Source organism: Zonotrichia albicollis, chromosome 4, assembly GCF_047830755.1.
Source record: "Zonotrichia albicollis isolate bZonAlb1 chromosome 4, bZonAlb1.hap1, whole genome shotgun sequence".
Taxonomy (NCBI): Eukaryota; Metazoa; Chordata; class Aves; order Passeriformes; family Passerellidae; genus Zonotrichia; species Zonotrichia albicollis.
The window spans coordinates 70440981-70459577 of NC_133822.1; the positions used below are offsets into that span (position 1 = coordinate 70440981).

Here is an 18597-nt window from a genome sequence, read left to right on the forward strand (position 1 = left end):
CATGGGTATCCTGATAATATCTATCTCAGGAAGATTTCTATCAGAGCAGCAGTGGAAGTCAGCACAGTGCAGCTGTTGGGGATGGGACTGGGAGGAAGGAGCCCACATACCCACAACAACTCCCTTCAGAAATTGCTGGAAGAGCTTCTTGGAGCTTCAACAGGTTTTTGGAGCAGGTGTGAAATAGTGCAGCCAAAAGAAAACCAAATCTGCTGTGTTTAGACTAGAAGTAGTACATTCATCTATAGATCTGTTTTTCCATTCCATAAACTGGCATTATAACAGCCATGGTACTCATCACACAGAAGTCAGAAGGGTTGCAAGGATTGCTTAACATTTGTAAAACATGTTGAGATCTTTTGATGGAAAGAATTTAACCAGTGCCAGGAACTAGTATAATTACAAGGGGGAAATAGCCATCAGTCTGCATGCACTTCTGGAATCTAATGGATTATACCAGAAGCCTTGGCTTAAACATCTGTGGGTGGGTACATTTAATGATGAATTTCTTGATTGCCCTCTCTGTAAAAATGTCAGTTGAATCTGTTAGACAGCTTTGCCTCTTGGTGATGGAAACTGGTGGCAATCATGGCTTGTCTCCTCTCACCTTTGGGATCAGATCCTCTTTTGGCAGCCCTTGCAGTCTATTTCTAGTGCTTGTATTGCTTTCTTCTCACAGCAGCTCTTTGCTGTCCTTCCTGTCTTGTTGCCCACCTGTGTAAAGCATTTTGCAACTGACTGGCTATTGAAATTATTACTGTTACTGGCTGGGTTCCTGTGTGGAGCTGCTGTCCCAGAATGAAACTGAAATTATCAGCAGCAGCGCCAACAAAGGTGCCATAATAACTGCTGTGGTTAGAAATCACACTGAATATTGTACCCTGTCCCTATATCTCCACAGGGCAGTTTCTCTGTGTTTGGTGCCTCTTTAGAGCTGCCTATGTCCCTTTGGAAGTCTCCAGGCTGAGGGCACTTTTAGGGCAAGCAAATTGTTATTTTCTAGTGATTCCTGGTTTTTTATCTGGACCCTTCTGTGAGCAGCTTATAAATGGTGGATAATTTGCTAGTGAGTCTTTTAAATGGAAGAGGTTTTTGTTGGATGCTAGAGTTCTGTTGTCCTTCTCCCCCCTTTTAAAAGAACAGTGGCTTTTGGATTTGTATTTGCAGTGTGATTAATCAGCTCTCATGAGCTCAGCCAGCTTTCCAGACAGAATCTCCAGTACTGAGCTTGGTAATTTCTTAGAGTACCATCTCTGGAATAAGGATTCCAGTGCAGCAATATGAGAAGAACAAGCACATCTAAGGGAAAACTAATTGAAAGGATAAAGGCAGGATATTTTATTGTGTTTGTGTGGGTGTAGTTACAATGGCTGCATTTCAAACCTCCAGCTGTTTAATTTGCACAGTGCTGTTATACGATGTCTGCAAATTGTTGTACCATTAGTGTGCTGTTCAAAGTGCTGTACGTGACCCTGCAGATGTGTACAGACCTGTTTTATGGAAGGGTTCTTTACCTTTCATGGAGGTGAAAGACACATCAGGATTAGCTTTCACAGGGATTCATGGAATGTGTCTGCCCCTAATCCTGTTAGCAAATGACGGGACCTGCACTAATAATTCCTCTGCTGCCTCACTGAAAGTGTCTCCTAATCACCTTGGCTGTTGACAAGTAGGCTTCTTAAACACCTCAGAAAGAAAGAGATGCTTGCCCATGCTAAAAGCAAACAGCCATGAATTTTCCTTGAAACAAAATCCACACCTGCACAGCATCCGTGAGTTGTGTGCGTGGGGAATCAGTACCAGAAAATGTTGAGACATCTGATTTTCATTAATATTTTTTTTTCCATTCACCACATGCTGCAGCACTGGATGTATTTGTAATGCCATATTTCCCCTCAAGTGGTTTATTTCAGTTAGCATAAGGGTTCACAGTCTGCTCTGTTTTGGTGCATGTTCTGGCCTTGCGTTTTGTCTGCTATCCTGTTTGTGGCCTTTATTTCAATAGTCTGCTGTGCTATGTTCAGGCTGTGTCCTTCTAGTGCATATTTTGTGCTGGGAAGAGTGGATAAAAAAAGATTATTCTATTATTATCTGAGGAATTATCTGGTAAAAGTATTTTTCCAGACTCCCTGTACATGCCTTGTACTTTGCTGGCTAGCACAGTGTTTGCTGTATTTCTGAAAGCTGCAGCAGACATCCTTGGGGACCTGCCTGGCTCTGAGCAATAGTCATTTAATGACAATCTCTAGTCCCCAGAGCAGTTTTGATGCTTCACAGAGACCAGACTAATGCTAACACTCATACCTTCAATGGAGCAAGTAACAGAAATACTGTGTCCTGGCTGTTTGTAGGTGTTTCAGACCACAGAACACTTCGGAGGTTACTGAGTGATGTATAACTTGGGTAGTCACAACCTGCTGTGTTACAGTTTCCCTTCCATCAGTCATGGTTATGGTTTTCCAGGCCCTGGACAGCCCTCTGGAGCTGGCTGGGTGTTGGTGAAGCCACTTGCCCTGTCCTTGCTATTCCTGGAAGGATCTATTTCCCTTTTCCCTGTTCTCCCAGTATTTCTCTATTGATGTTCTCCATCCCCCACTGCAGGGATGGAGGCTCCTCATCCATTTGCTGTGGTCTGTCTCCTCTCTCTCTGTCCACAGTCCAGGGACATTTCTTGTTCCTGTGCTACAGACCTAGCCTTCTATTCCTGCTTCCACATTCCTCCTTCCTGCCCCACTTAGTACCTCTGTCCCAAATCCAGCATGAATTTCAGGGTCAGCCCTAAATCAGAGACCTCTGGTTTGGGTATGAAGCCATCCACAATCTGATCCACCCCAGGCATGGCAGCATTTCAGTGACAGATGTAAAAACTCCTTCCAGGGTGGCACCAGCACTACTGGTGGGCATTGTCCTTGATATCAATCCATGGGATGCTGGGAATTTTCTTCCTTTCAGCATTTGCCCTCTGTAGAGTCCTGGCTTGTGGTCCTTCATTATACCCTGCAAAGAGAAGAAACTGCACGAGTGCAAAAGGCAATTCTGCTCAGAAATTTGTCCTCTCTGAAAACCAAAGCCTTGTTCCATCTCCAGTTTCACAAATTTCTTGTTTTATCAGGGTGGATGGTGAATGAATATATGCTGGAAGTTGATTGTGAGTAGATTGGGCAGGGTGATGGAGGGTTAGGGTGTGTGACTGAGATTGTTTTGGGTATTAATGTTTCTTTCCTCAAATAAGTGATTCTCTGAGTTAACTTTGTTAATCTTTGCCCTTACGTGATATTCAGTGGAGCAAGAGCAGGTTGAAATTAAAGCTTTGTGGGTGCGAGACCTTATCTTCATGGTCCTGCATTTCCCTTTAAAATACAGCACTCTTAAAATGCAGCAATCCTGTTGATCTTTGTGGAGGAAATGAAGTGGAATTGTTGGTTTGTTAAGAGGCCCTTTATTTCCTAGAGTGCTGCATTAAAGAAGCCTCCAAAGCTGGTAAACAGGGTAAAAGTAGATGAGCAGATGAAATTGAAGGCTGGGTTTCCAGATCAGGAATTCATACATGATTTATTCTAAATTCAGTTTGTGCTTTCCTGAAATCATCAGTTTGTTCTTTGCTAATTTCTGAGGATGCAGCTTTGAAATAAAAAACAAAACAAAAAGACCACACCAGAAACATTTTTTTTTAAAGTTGAAACGACATCTTTTCAAAAAACATTGCGTGCTGCAGCTACTGGGCTAAACTGCACATTGAGTTAGGTCTTGATTTTGGATGCAATTTGACATATAAAATTGCCTTGAAAGCCATATTAAATATAGCAGCCCAAAACCACAAGAAAGAAAACTTCTTATTTATCTTTGTAGAAATTGTGGATTGTGCATTCTAGGGCAAATCCTGTAAAGCCTGACTTATGCCTCAGCTAGGCAAGATGCCCATTGTTCTCAAGTCATGTGCCTGAAATATTACTTACTGGGTAAGGCTGTGGCATAAATTATTTTGGATTTTATATGCAATAAAGCACTAAAAGCTGGAGGTGGTGGCAGCAAGCAATTTGCTCCAGAGTCAACAAATACCACATTAACCACAGTGGTATGCACACTGATTGGGATTTGCTCCCACTTTTTCCATGTTGGGAAAAGCAAGCTTGTTTTGTACACTTTTTTGCGTGTTTGCCATCTGCCAGAGAAACAGAGATCTGGGGGAAACTCCACCAAGCTTCAAGGAAAACAGTAAAAAATTATCAGGTAGAAGGCCAATTATTGTTTCCTGCCTTTTTTTTTTTTATTCTGTTTTCTTTTTTTTTTCCATGTGAAACTTCTAAATTAGAACAGATTGGATACGCTGCTCTGCTCACTGGCAGGTCAATGCCATGTCTATTGTTATGCAGTAAAACTGCAGAGCATTAGGCTCCACATATTGAGAGAATTATGTGCTTCTCCCTGGTACATTTCCAGCAAGCACTTTTATCTAAATATAATATACGTTGGAGGCAAATTTTACATTGTTTCGGTAGCAGAAGGGTTTTACCCTTCATGTTTGCAGCCCTGTGCTGGATTTATGCTGAGGTGCTCAGAGGCAATTTACCAGAGCTATGTGGCTGTGGTTGCAGAATCTGCTTGCATTTCATATTATGAAACAGATCATCAGTTTTAAGCCATGAGGAAAGGGAGGAAAAAAAGAAAAAAGAAAAATAGGCTGGTGCATGAGTCATTCTGCCTTTGTGCAGAGAGATGCTGTGGTGGTACAGATGGATCTAACTGCGAGGCCCAGGTTTAGGGCTAGAGTCTAAAACCAAAGGGAGTCTGCTGTTACGAGCAGGGAAAAGGAAAAGAGACAGGGCATGGGAAATCTTGGACATCTACAAAACTGAAATTTGCATTTTCAATGGAATGCAGTAATTTGGGAAGCCAGGGACTTTCCTGGAGGCTTCAGCAGCATCCCCAGCGAAGAAATCAAATCTCTGGATGGTTTTGGCATTCATTATTTGATAATCACCAAGGATTTTTATTGTCCCTATGGAGTCCCTTTTCCTTGTGGTTTCTACTTTGCATGCCACTTTTTATCCTTCATTCTTCAATGTGGATGGCTTGCACCTTAGATTTCAGAATCAAACTATTAGAGGGATGAATGCATCTACTCTTTACTTACCTGTTTAAAAATCCAAATATCAAAAATATCAAAAAGAAAAACACTAACAACAAAAAAATTCACAAACTGAACCTCAGAAGACCTTTTCTTTCCCATGCTCAACTGTTTTGTCATGTAAACAAAATAACAACCTCCCAGCCAACTCCTTAACCAAAGTAAATAATCCAAAGGTTTTGCTCAGCTGAAACAAAAAAAGTGCTGTTAAAATGACCAAAAGTTTTAGCCTTTAGGTATTTTAGATCCAGACTTAAGGTAGAAGAAATGCTTCTAAAAGTATGGTAGAAAATTAAGGATGCCAGGTCTGACAGAAAAAATATTCTTCTGAAAACATATTTGATAAGAAAAAACCAATAGTCCTTGAAATTTTTAGAGCTGTGAAAAAGAAGTGTATTAGGAGCACAGTATGAAAATTAAATGAATATGAGAACAAAATACACTGAAAGGTGCATCTGTGTCTGTTTTGGCCCAAGAACTGTGGGCATATCTGGGTAATTTGCCTACTCAGAAGAACAGACTGTGTACTTGTGGAGAATGGATGGATAAACAAAGTAAAAATATTTCTGAGACAGAGATAAATTGTGGGCAAAATGAGAAACATGTAGTGTTTGTAAATGGAAGGCTGTAGTGTTTAAGTCCAACATGTTCCACTATATAATCTAGTCTAACTTTCTATACATAAGTGTTAGTGGAATTTCACCAAGCTATCTACAATGAACCCAAAAATCAGTATTCTTTTGTAGTATAACTTCCAAAAAGGCATCCATCTTAATGCAGAGATGCAAGAGATGGATGTTCCATCATTTCTTGTGTGTGTAATTATCCTCACTGTTTGAAACATGTGCTTAATTTCCAGTTTTAATTTGTCTGGGTTTCATTCCCAGCCATTGGTTAATTTTATCCACTTGTCTCTCCTACATTCAATGTGGAAAAAAAAAATGGTGCATGTCAAATTGAGAAATATGTGAAAAATATGGGTGTTAATAGCATCATTCATGCACAACATTGGACTGAGAACTGTGGTGGTATGTCTGCATGTCTCCACCATAATCTCCTGTTTTCACTCACTACATCTTTTTGAAGCATGAACATTTTGGACTGAAATTCTGCTCATTCCCCCATAAAAAAATGAATCTTCTTGAGCAGGTCTGAGCAGAATGCTGGCAGCTCTCACTGAATGATGGAGGAATGATTAGGAAAAATAGTTTTCCCCACAACTGCCCCCCACCATTCAGCACATTTTTAGTTATGACTTGAATGAAATGCAGCTGAGATTGACACGCAGAGTCTGAAAGAGACAGGCACAGCCCTCTGTGGAAGCATGTGCCCTTGTTATGGTTTTATTTTTTATTTTGAGGTGAAGATTGATCTGTTGTTTATATTCAGGTTTTGAAGCGTCCCTATCATAACACAAATTAGGCAAACAATAAAAAGACTAAAAACATATTTCATCATAAATAAAATGGGGCTGAATGTCAACAGTGACACAAAGAGCTCTCCCCAGTGGGTTTTTTAACAAAGTCCATCCTCACCCCACCCATCCTTTCAGGAAGAGCCTGGGTAAATAGAAGGACTTTCTAAGAGCACAGAAGGCCAACAAATTCAGCTTTTATGGGCTGAGTCTGGCAGTGAAATCTGTCATAGAGGACATTTTACTGACATCCTCCATCTGACATAAATTTGGAGCCACAAATCAGCAGATATCACCTCAGCTGCCGTGGTCCTACGTAATAAAGGGCAGAGGTCTTAGAAGTAGGTTAGGTAGCAAGCTGGAGGTGCAGCAGTTTGGTACAGGATGGATAATCTCATTTCTTGGGGTGGACCACAGGCAAAATCAATCTGTAGTACATGTAAAAGCTCCAGGATAACAAAGTAGTGTGGGAAAGAGCTTGCTGAATAGGTGCAATTGTGTCTAATTGAGTCCCTGTTGTGAGGGCACTGCTGAGAGGCTGCAAGGTGGTTCTGTAGGCATAAAAACCAGACTGACATTTGAGTAAACCATGGAGGGAAGAAGAGGCAGATATGAACTGCTTGAAAATCTTAAAGGCTTTTGTTCTGTTTGGAATTTTTTCATGTATTTCTGACTCTTGAAATGGAGTCAGAGTTCAGATCCACAGCAATTCTTTCTCCCTGCCTCCTCTAGAATGGAGTAGTGGGATCCAGCTCAAATTAGGCAGGTTTTTTTTCTACTCCTGTGAAAAATGAATAAAAGAATTTAAGTTCATCAAGTTTATTTTTGACTCACTGAGGGCAGATTTTGCTACAAATTATAAGGTTTCTCTTTAAGCAGAATGCACACTCTTTAGAATGGGGACCAGAATTTGCCCAATCTTCATAAATTGCCTAGTGTAGAGGCCCATGATCTTGATCAGGAAATTTCAGTGCTGTCATAATTCAGGAAATAATAATAATGTACTAGTACTGAGCAAGGAACTCCAAACCCCAAGTGCCTTAGATAATGCTTGGGCTGATTTGAGGTTTCAAGTGGAAACCAGTTAAATCTGGCTTGTATACAATGGTTTCAGCCCCGTGATCCTCCCAGCTATTACCAAGTTTCTTGCTGGGTTATAACTTTATATAAATTCAGTGTTTGGTGTAAAATGCGGAGTGCTGTATTTCTCTGAAAAAGGTCTGAAGCAGATGGCCACATCTCCGGTGTTCCCAATCCAGCAGATTTATGTTTCACTCTAAGTCCCCCCTATTCAGTCTGAGGGCAACATTTTTAGACTTACTCATATGTTACTGAGATTTGTTGTTGAGTTCTTCAGGTCTGGGATTTCAGTCCTTGAGAGCTGCACTTGATGTTCCTTGTGGGTCCCCTCCAGCTTAGAATATTCTGTGCTCTGAATATTCCACAAGAGAGTGTTATCAGCAGGCTTGGCACACCTCTTGGAGATCATGCTGTGCTGTGGTCTCACTGCCTGAGACAGCTGGAACTGCTTCTTGTGGAGGGATATTTGCCTGCAAAGCCACAAATGGATGTAAGTTCAGTATAATTGAGTTGTTGGGTGTGTGCTGGGCAGCAAGGCTGCTCTCCAAGGGTGGAGGAACAGCACAGGTCAGTGCGGACCATCAGATTTCCATCTGTCTGATAAAGAGAGCTGAAATCTTGAATACATACTTTTCATTATTTATTTACTATTGCTGAAGGATGTCAAAAGATGTAGGCAATTAGAAGATAAGCTCTGAAGAGCTCCCAAATTGATTTTGCTCATGGTAGGGTGCTACAGAGATCTGTTGCAGTGGGAGAATGAGGGTCACCCCTTACACTGAAAGCAGTGTTAACGCAATTGTAAGGAAAACAAGGAACACATCTCCTAAAAAACCCTGCAATTAGTTGTACCTTATGAGTGTTTCCTGGTTACTGAGCAGATTGCATGATTGCTGGTGAGCAGAAATGAATATTTAAGGTGATTCTCATGAAGAGTACCTGGTGTGCTTGCTCACTGTAGGAAACTGCTGTGATATGTAGCATGGCAATGGATGGTGTTTAGAATCATACTAAGAGAAATTTTCAGCTTTCTTAACAGATGATCTATGTGATAAGTGTCCAAGGACAGGAAGTACATATCTGTTTAATAGATAAGATTTTGTGGGAATTTTTGCTTAGGGTATTCTTTTTGTTTCCTTTTTTAGTTTGCTGAGCCACTGGTGGTTTAAATAAGGCATTTTAAAGAGGCTTTTAGAAGCAGTTGTTCTCCTTGCTGTGTAGGAGTGCTCTGTGTGGGTACAGAGAGGGGAATAAACTTCTTCATCTTTGTGTGGTCTCACTGCAAAGACAAATCCTGAGCTGTAGACACTGGGTGTTGACTCAGTTGTGGCCATTGTCCAGCTGCCCCAGGCTGGGAGCAGTGTGTCCTCTCCTGTGCCCTTACAGCTGGACTTCACAGCTGAAAAGATCACAGGCTTCTTGCAGCCAGAACATCTTACTAATGAAGGGGGTGTCTGGTCAGTTTGCTATTGCAGTTTTATTCCAGAGTCTGCTTCCTGTGGAAATTAAAGACCCCACTGGTTTATTATTGTATTCATATTCTTTCTGTTCCAGACCTAAATGAAATGTTGATAACCCTTGAAGTTGCTTACAAATGGCAGGAATTGCTTTTCCTTGCCTTTACTGTATCACACCTTTAGTGCTTTTAATTCAGCTCCTTCCTTTGTTCCTCATCCCCCACTGTGTTCCCTCATGGCCATGCTGCTCATGGTTTGCTCTCTCTTTGAGAAGAGTTGTTTCTATAAAGAAAAACCTCTTAAAGCAGAGCATGAAAATAGCAAATGAAACTCTTTGGTGCACTGAGGATGACTATGCTGTTCTAGGTCTGGCAAGTGGCTCAGCCATGTTTTGCACTTTGAATTCTTAAAGCAAAATTGGAGTTACTGTGTCCCTGCTGAATCTATACTTTCATCCTTCTTTCAGCAATGGAGAAAAGTAGTACCAGAACATGGTGATGGGAGAGGTTTGGCCCCAAACAGTCTGATTGATGGCTAAATCAAAATTTAGTTGCTTTTAATGTTTAAATGTTTGCAAAACTAACATACCTGTACTTGGTTTTAGTAAGTGCAGAACTCTGGCATTTTTCTGTGTACATGGCTGCACTGCTAACTTAAATACGTGACTATGTAAAGAGGGGAGGCTTCTTAACCATGATGTGTCAGACCTCTGCCAGAAGCAAAGTAAATGAATGTCCTGACTGGGTCTGGCACATGTTAGCTTCCTAATTCACTTTCCCTGCTCTAAAAGATAAGAGGAATGCAGGCCTCTCCCTTTATCTCTCACAGTAATAACCTCAGCAAAGATTTGAATGGGACATAGGATTATTAGGATTTTAAGGTCTTGCTTTCCTTTTCAAGCAGGATGAAACTAAATGTAATCATCTGTTGAGGCAGATGAATACAATGGGTTCTCAGCTGTAGGCTTTCATCACAGCACAGATCTTGTGTGATTTGGCCTGGCAGGGCTCCGGGCTCACAAACATTTTGTGGGTGTCAGATGTTTGGCACTCAGAGCCAACCACTGCTGTCATACTTGTGTCTCCCTGCTTTCTAGTCTTTAAAATGTGTAATTCTGTCACTGTTTTCAGCATGTGATGTTTAGAGGAGACTAATGAAAATCTGCTTTGCTGAGTCCACTTTCAGTTATGTGGGCTTGATCAAGTCTGCTCAAATCCTGTGAGTGCTCCAACAGGATCGTGGTGCAGGCTAGGAAGATGTTTGCTCAGCTACAGAGCTGGGCTTTTATGGATTTGGTGTTTTCTAGCAGCCAGTGTGGTGTGGCTGCTGCCTTCACAGGGACTAGTTTCTCAAGTTCTCTTCTGAGAAAGAAAAGAAAACCAGGGTTAGAAACGATGCATCTCAATTTCACAGAATATTTTCACAACAGCATGTGGAGCAGCCACTGTAGCCACATTTACTTTGCCCAAGAAAACTGCTTTCTGTGACTTTTTTCAGTGTCCAATATGCCGTAGCACCAATGTTTCCCTGTTGCAGGCTGTCCTACCAGAGGAACGATGATGATGATGAGGAGGCTGCCAGGGAACGGCGCCGGCGGGCTCGGCAGGAGAGGCTGAGGCAAAAGGAGGAAGGAGATGTCTCAGGAGAAGCCACAGAGAAATCTGAGGTCAATGCCCAGAACAGGTAAATTCTGATGTTGTTTACTGACAAGCCAATGGCAGTTTTTGTGCAGAGTAGAGAAGTGCCTGGAAGAGGTTTGCTGTAGTGCTTGAGTTTGAAGTGCTGGGTTTGGCCATCCTTGAACTGGAGAAGGACCTCACACAGTGAGGATCAGCCTGCCTGTGTCTACGTGGTGGGGTGGGAGCATCACACATCTGGTTCATGGCATTTATCCAGGTGTCCTCAAGGCTGTCTGTGGGGTAATTCAGCCAGCCTCCAGCTCATGGAGGCTCTCAGCTTCTCTCAGATGTGTGTGCATCTGGCCTCACAAAACACCACATCTCTGGTTCTGCTCAGAGGGGTCATGGCACCATGGGGCCACCCAGTCCTCAAGCTGTGGCTGCAACACTCCTGCAAGGTGCTGGGTGTGAGCTCCAGAGCACAGCACTCACCTGGCATTGTCAGGGTCAGGCAGGTGTAAAGAGCAGAAAAGTTCATGGAAGGAGGTGACACTTGAAATCGTAGGATCATCCAAGTTGGAAGAGACCTTTAGGATCATCAAATCCAACCATCAACCCAGCAGCCCCTAAAGCATTACACCATATCACTGCTTTCACCACCCACTTGTCACAAAGCTGAGTGGCCACCTTGTCTGTCCAGAGCTGGCCTTCCTATCCATCCATCATTTGTTTAGTTTCACATAAACAATAATATAAACAATATACCCAGATTTCCAATGGCCATAACACAATTGATAGAAAAAACCAAAATTGTGATGGCAAGTGCTAATAGATCCTGAGCACAAGATGCAATTTGTTTAAGGCAAGGAGAATGAATATAGATAGTAAAACAGCAGCTAAATTTTGAAGTGTGCAACCTTTCCTTAAGATTTTTTCCTCCTGAGAAGCTGAGAGGCCTCAGGAACAAAATGTAAACAATGATTATCTGCTGCTGTGGAATGCAACAGGTGCATCTGTGATTGGTCTCATGTGGTTGTTTTTAATTAATGGCCAATCACAGCCCAGCTGGCTCGGACAGAGAGTCTGAGCCAGCTGCCTTTGTTATCTTTCTTGTTTTTCTATTCTTAGCTTAGCTAGTCTTCTAAGATGAAACTTTTCCTTCTATTCTTTTTAGTCTAGTTTTAATGCAATATGTATCATAAAATAATAAATCAAGCCTTCTGTAACATGGAATCAGATCTACGTCTCTTCCCTCATCCTAAGACCCCTGTGAACACCGTCACAAAGAGTGAAGTGCATATGTTGTTAGAAAGAATTTTTTTTGGTGGTTTTTTTTTTTTAAATTTAAACCTGTCCCTTTCGCCCAGCGTGGCAGGAGAGGAAAGCAAGCGCTCCTTGGACGATGAAGCCGCGTTGCTGGAGAGGCTGGCGAGGCGGGAGGAGAGGCGCCAGAAACGCCTGCAGGAGGCCCTGGAACGGCAGAAGGAATTGGACCCCACGATCACAGACGGGAGCTTGTCAGCGCCCAGCAGGAGAGAAGTGAACAACGTGGAAGAAAACGCGACCACGGGGAAAGAGGAGACTGAAACAGTTACCAAATCCTACCAGAGGAACAACTGGAGGCAAGATGGGGAAGAAGAGGGGAAAAAAGAAGAAAAAGACAAGGAGGAGGAGAAACCAAAGGAGGAGGAAAATCAGGTAGATGTGACAGCAGAAAAACCCGCTGATAAAGAAGAGGCAGTAACTGTAAATGCAGAGGAACACAAAGCAGAGAATGATACAAATGCTGTGCCAGAAGGGACGCAAAGTGTAGCGGATGAGGAAAAGGCCGAACAGGAAAGGAAGGAAGCAGAAGAAAGGGAGAGGTTAAAAGCAGAAGAAGAAAAGAGGGCAGCTGAGGAAAAACAGAGAGCAGAGGAAGAAAAGAGGGCAGCTGAGGAAAAACAGAGAGCAGAGGAAGAAAAGAGGGCAGCTGAGGAGAGGGCAAAGGCAGAGGAGGAGAGGAGGGAAGCTGAGGAAAGGGAGAGGGCTAAAGCTGAAGAGGAGAGGAGGGCAGCTGAGGAAAAACAGAAAGCAGAGGAGGAAAGGAGGGCAGCTGAGGAAAGGGCAAAGGCAGAAGAGGAAAAGAGGGCAGCTGAGGAAAAGGCTAAGCTAGAGGCAGAGAAATTAAAGGAAAAACAAAAGATGGAAGAACAGAAAATAGAAGAAGAAAAACGTCAAGCAGCTGCCTTAAAAAAGCAGGTACAGTAAGCATTTTGCACCAAAATAAGACACCTGTGGTTTGTGTGAAATGTAATGCAAGAAAAGATTGAATTGGAATTTCGTCACAGATCTAGTCCTGTATGAAGTTACTAACACTTGTGCTGTTGCTCTCTATTTTTAAAAATAAATCCCCTCCAGCTTACCAATAATTTAGTGCACAACAGGCCTGACCTCACCCCATCATTCAGAGAAAACCTTGCATGTTCAGACCTCTGCATGTGCTTTTGCTGCCTTTTTTCCCCCTCAGCTGCTATGAAAACTGGCCTAATGCAGTAACCCATGAGGTGGAGGCAGACACATCTTGGCAGAAAATATTATGAGCACCTGTTGAAGTGTGTGAGGAATGCTGTGTGCTAAATGCAATCACAAGGAAGGGCTCTGTATTGGGACATGTAAGCATGATGCCACAGCAGGGAGAAAGGCCCAAAGGGGGGAAATTGGGAGGATTTGGAGAGGGTGGAGGGGACACAGCTGCACACAGAGGTGTGGGCACAGCAGCACTTGATGGAGTGGTGGCTGCACACTGGATTGGTACATGAACACAGCGTGGAGAAACAAAAAATGCAAACAGATGCAATGGGTTTTTGTTAAAAAATAAATAAATTATTGAAAACCCAAAAACAAAGGAGGAAGAAAAAGTGGAAGCTAAAAAGGAAAAGCTGCCAGAAGAGAAGCCCCAAGCTACCTCCATACAAGATCAGGTAACTCATAAAGCACTGATTTATATGTCATAGGGAAACTAGAGATGTGAAAACAAATAAGGCACCTATAAGTGAGTGTTGATTCTTCAGCAAAGTACTTAAGCTTGTGCTCCGCTTCAAGAACATGGGTAATCCTGCTGAAATAAATAGGGATGAAGCTCCTTAAGTGCTTAAAATTAAGTAAATTCTTAAGTAGTTTGTTCTTTTGGGGCTTTAGGACCAATTCCTGTTTGTCTTAAAACAAATATTTCAGGAAACTCGGTTCAGTCAACAACACAAGTATGGTTTTCCCTCTGGGGATGAGTTTTCCAGGACAGTATCAACTAATCATCCTTCTCTGGTTTCCTCTCACTTTACTGTGAACTTTTTCCCTATGAACAAAACCTATTCTAATCATCATCATCATCATCATGATAATTAATAATAATCATCATAATGATAATAATAATCTAGGCCCTTTGGCCAGCAGACTGCCTTAACTAATAATTCCCCTGCGATCTGCAACACCCCATGATGTAAACTGTGCATACCCAAGATTCTTCTTTTGTTTTGAAGAGAAAAATCCACCAAAATTACTGCATTGCATTTCCACTGTAAACACAGGAGCTGGTGCCATGGTGTTTTACTGTCTGGTAAGTAAATAAGATTTGGGGACCATTTGCTCTTCAGGGAACACTGGACACAGGGAGCCATGCTCAGTGCTGTGCAGTGGTTTTGGGTCAGTGCAGCAGCTCTCAAATCAGCCCCTGATCCTGGTTAGGGGAGACTGCTCAGAGAATGGTCAGTGTCTTGGAAATTTGGAGACATTTGGGTTCAGGCAGGTCTGTGTGGCTTAAAGGGACACACAGCACAGATTTCTGCCTGTCTGGTGGACTGGGACCATTGAGGGTTGTGGAGGGTGACTCCAGGGTCCTTAGCAGATGAGTTTGGAACATGCTCAGCTCACCCTCAGAGAGCAGCGAGGAAATAGCTGCACAAAAAAAGGGATGGATTATATTAAGACAGAATAAATTTCCACTATTCACTTTTACATGCAGTCTTTGAATATCACAAGTAAATGTAAAGAGGAGTTTGTAGCTGACCACAGAGTTTGATTTGTGGGAACTTGAGACACAGTTGTCCTGCTTGTTCTTATGGAGAACTTGGCCAGCTCTCCCTGGAGCTCTCATCATGCTTTCAAACCCTACCCACTGGGTGGATTATTCCAGGAAATTGGCAAGACTTATAAAAGTTACTTGTGATTTTTAGTGTTTCCATCTTTGGATGCTGAAGCTGAGACAACTTAATAGAATCCCACTTCTAGTGCAGTGCTTAATACCCATCCTGAGCATTCAAAATGCCTTGAAAAATCTCAGTTGTTGCTTCTTGTGAAAAAAAATTTGATGATCAGGCAAGATCAGGCTCCACTTCTCCCCCTCTTTCAGGACACACAAATTCAGTGAGGTCTCTTTCTGTATGTGCATGCAGCTGAGAGGATGCCAGTATTCCATGAACAAGATCCTGGGGGAACAGAATGTATCTGCATAATCAGGTTTTGCTTTTGCTTTGGACCTCAGAGTTCAGGTTTTTTGATTAATTTGGCAAGAAAAAAATTTGTCTCTTTTTCTGAACTTCTGCACAGTTTTTCGTTCTTGAAAGTGACCTGAGAAGCTCACAAGACCAAGCTTTCTCATGATGTGAGACTCTTGGTATTTCCTGCTTCCAGTTTGGCCAGACATGCTGCAGCAGTTGCTTTTCTCATGGTGTTTGGGGGTGGCAGCTGACTCCACAGGGGAGCCCCAGAGCCAGATGCCCACAGCTCTTAACTCCCCAAATAACTGAGCCCAAGTGGGGAATCAGATCTGCCAGATCTGCCCAACCTCAGTAACTGATTTGCTTCAGTCTGAAAGTGTTCAAACTCAAGATTCAGAAATCTCAGCTCTCAAATAATAGCATAAAAATCAAACAGAAAAGAGGCAGTATGGAAAGAGATAAAAATATAAATATAAATCTGGAAATTCGTTAACCATGCCTTTGGTAATGTTCTAGCTTGATATCAAGATTTGTGAGATTTATCACATGAGCTATTTCAGTTCAGGTAATATCACCTGTCTGCTCCAAGTGGAGGCCTTTCTGAATTCAGCAGAAGCTGGATTAGTCTGTAATTAGGCAGTGAGACAAAGTAAATAATTTCTTTTGTTGCCTTCCTTGGGAATGAGATACAAAGGATGCTGCTTCTTTGCCAGCCAATCTCCGCTTTGGTATTAAAATCAGTAGGAGAACGATTGAGCCCAAAAGATGTGAAATGTTTCTATAATATCTTGTTTTACCATCTTTTTTGAATGAAGAGACCAAGCTGTGTTAATGGTTTTCTCAAATGCAGGCACATTGTCATAAATCATACTGGCCTCTGAAATGCTATTTCCTAACCTATTAATTTTTAAGCTATATTGTTTTAATATTAGTTTTCCCAGAGATTTCAATTAAGATGTAAGAGATACAACCCTCCCCAGTGGACCTGAATCCATAAGGCAGCTGGAAGGGTTGGCTTTTTAAATAAGACTTAGGAAGGTCCTGATGAAAATCTCAGCAAAGGAAATCTTATGCTCCCAAAACCCCAGGACAGACATCCTGGCACAAGGAATCTTGCACCATCAGCACAGCCAGTTTCAGCATCACCCTGAGTGGGGCTGAAGGGCTGGGACATTGCTGCTGTGAACGTGATCACCCATTTGAGTTGGGAAGGCCCAGATGATGACCCTGCTGTCTGGTGGCATTCAGCAGGATAAATGAACCGCCCTGCTTGTCCCAGCCCAGCAGGACCATTCCTTGAGGCCCTCTCTTGCAGCATCATGGCCAAAGAATGCACAGCCATGGAAGCTGAGCTCCCCTGTTGTCCCTCAGGGAGCTGCCAGGCCTTGTTGGAAGGATAGCATGGGAAAATCTGCTCTCAGAGCAGAGCAAATGCCTCTGATGGTAGTGCCCAGCAGCAGAAAATTTGCTGAAGTGATTTAAGCATCCTGTGCTCACTTCTAACATGTGCTGCCATGGTGGCATCCACTGCTCAGCTTCTCTGAGCAGCAAACTGGCCTCAGGTGGAGTCAGGCTCTGACTCTGGGGCTTCACTCTGCACCAGCCTTAGGAGGATCTTGGCTTTGAAGGCTCTGAACTTATCCTTTGTAGGCAAAGATTTTGCTTCTCCAAGAGTTGAGATGAATGGATGTTCTTCCTCTTTGATGAGGAAGAACAGAAATTTCTTTTGATTTGGGGTGTGAAGCAGTGTTCTACTTTTTCATTTCAAGGTGCATCTTAAGGCACCTTTAAGAGCAGCTGTGTTGCAGACAGGAAAGTTACAGAAGTTCTTTATCTTTCTAGTTAGCAAATGGGATTGCAACAGGCTTCCAAAGTGTTTATTTTCTAAAGGTCCCCATTTGAATTCTACACAGAAGGTATTTCTTCTTCCTTCAGCACAGAGCTGGGGAAAGCAAATAAATACTTTGGAGGTAAATGTTTCGTGTGCTGTTGAAAGTTGCTTTTGGCTGGTAGTCTTAACTAGCAGAGAATATTTCTACCTGAGGATGCATAACTTAAATCAGTTCAGTTTCTCCTTTACCAGCATCTAGCCATGACTCAGCATGCTGGGGTCAGGCCATCTGTGGTATTCATAAATACTTCAAGCTCATAACTCTGAAGAAATACTGGAGAATTAAATTTATGCACAAAATATTCTTGATTACTACTAAGAATCATAAGACAAAGCTCTTTTAAGGATAAAGGGAATTTTTACTCATGTTTTCCAGAGCCTTTCCTTCTTCACAGGTTTAAATATTCATGTCTGATAATGCTACCCATGACCAACCCCAGGCAGGATTTTATTTATCAGAGTATTTTGCTCTGATATCAAGATGATTTTGTGTTTTGGCCATTATTCTTGCAGTAATGAAGTTTCCCTCTGCTGTGACACTGAAAAGAGCATAAACTTTGTCAAACAAGCTTGACATTTGTTGGAGGTTATGTGTTATTTTTATTGCACCAATGCCCTGAACCTGGTACCAAAAAAGTGTTGGCAAGTCCCAGAGAGTTGGCAACCCACAATTTTTAGAAGCAAGAGGTGAATGATGCTGCAGTGGGAGGAAGAGTTGGGGATGCAGTTGCGGAGTGAAGCAGTGTGGTGGCATGGTCCCGTGGCCACAGCCAACTTTGACTTGATTTTTCAAAAATATTATTAGAAGACTGATAATATTATTTTCAAGATGTTTGGACCTGGAATTCAGGTCAGGACAGCAAAGAGAGTTGATCACAGTTTAGAGCTTTGCACTTCTGCGCTACAGCACATAAACACTTTGAAGACATCACAATCTTGCCGAGAAATTTGTATTTATCAGCTGTTGTTTAGAATGTCTCATTCTGACTTTTTTTTTCTTCTTTTTTGGTGTGTCTTGTGTTTTTGTTCTGTGATTTGTGCTGTGTTCTGCGCAGGATGACAAAGGTAAAGCCCCCAAAGAGGAAATGAAAAGTGTCTGGGATCGCAAGAAGGCGCAGAACGGGGAACAGGAGCCCCCTGCCTCCAAACTGAAACCCACTGAGAATGCTTTTGGGTGAGTGCCACGGGAGAACTGGGCTTGCTGGTGCCATAGGGGCCATCTCTGGGGCTCTGAGTGGAGGAACTGGCTGGCACCATCAGCAGTGGCTCAGGTGCTCACTGGGTTCTGCAGTTTCTGAGCTGACCCCTCTCTGCTGCAGGAACAAAATGAAGTTCTGCAAGCAGATGGAAATGGCTTTCCTCCCCCAGCAGAGACAAGAGTCTTGGTTCTGTTCTGCTGGAGCTTTGCTTCCTTGTTTCTAACATCTACACAGAGGCCAATAGTGACAAAATCCTAGATTTTGTGTTCTCCAATTTTTCTAGTCTGATCTCAACTTTTACTTTAGTGACCTATTTCCAATTACCCACCTATCT

The 18597-nt window shown here is 42.5% G+C and overlaps 1 protein-coding gene across 10 annotated transcripts in view; it reads left to right on the forward strand.

Annotated features, from left to right (window-relative positions):
* CALD1 (caldesmon 1) overlaps window positions 1-18597 on the forward strand; it is a 162338-nt gene that overhangs the window by 126420 nt on the left and 17321 nt on the right. For 9 of the 10 annotated variants that reach the window (XR_012580132.1, XR_012580133.1, XR_012580134.1 and 6 more), the window contains 4 exons: window positions 10616-10762; window positions 12066-12939; window positions 13587-13661; window positions 18120-18238. Coding sequence is in view for 7 of the 10 variants with exons in the window: in XM_014275960.3 (XP_014131435.2) it covers window positions 10616-10762; window positions 12066-12939; window positions 13587-13661; window positions 18120-18238 (1215 nt within the window). In the remaining 3 variants the exon portion in view is untranslated. The remainder of the gene's footprint in view (window positions 1-10615; window positions 10763-12065; window positions 12940-13586; window positions 13662-18119; window positions 18239-18597) is intronic. The other variant, XM_074540062.1, reaches the window with a different exon arrangement.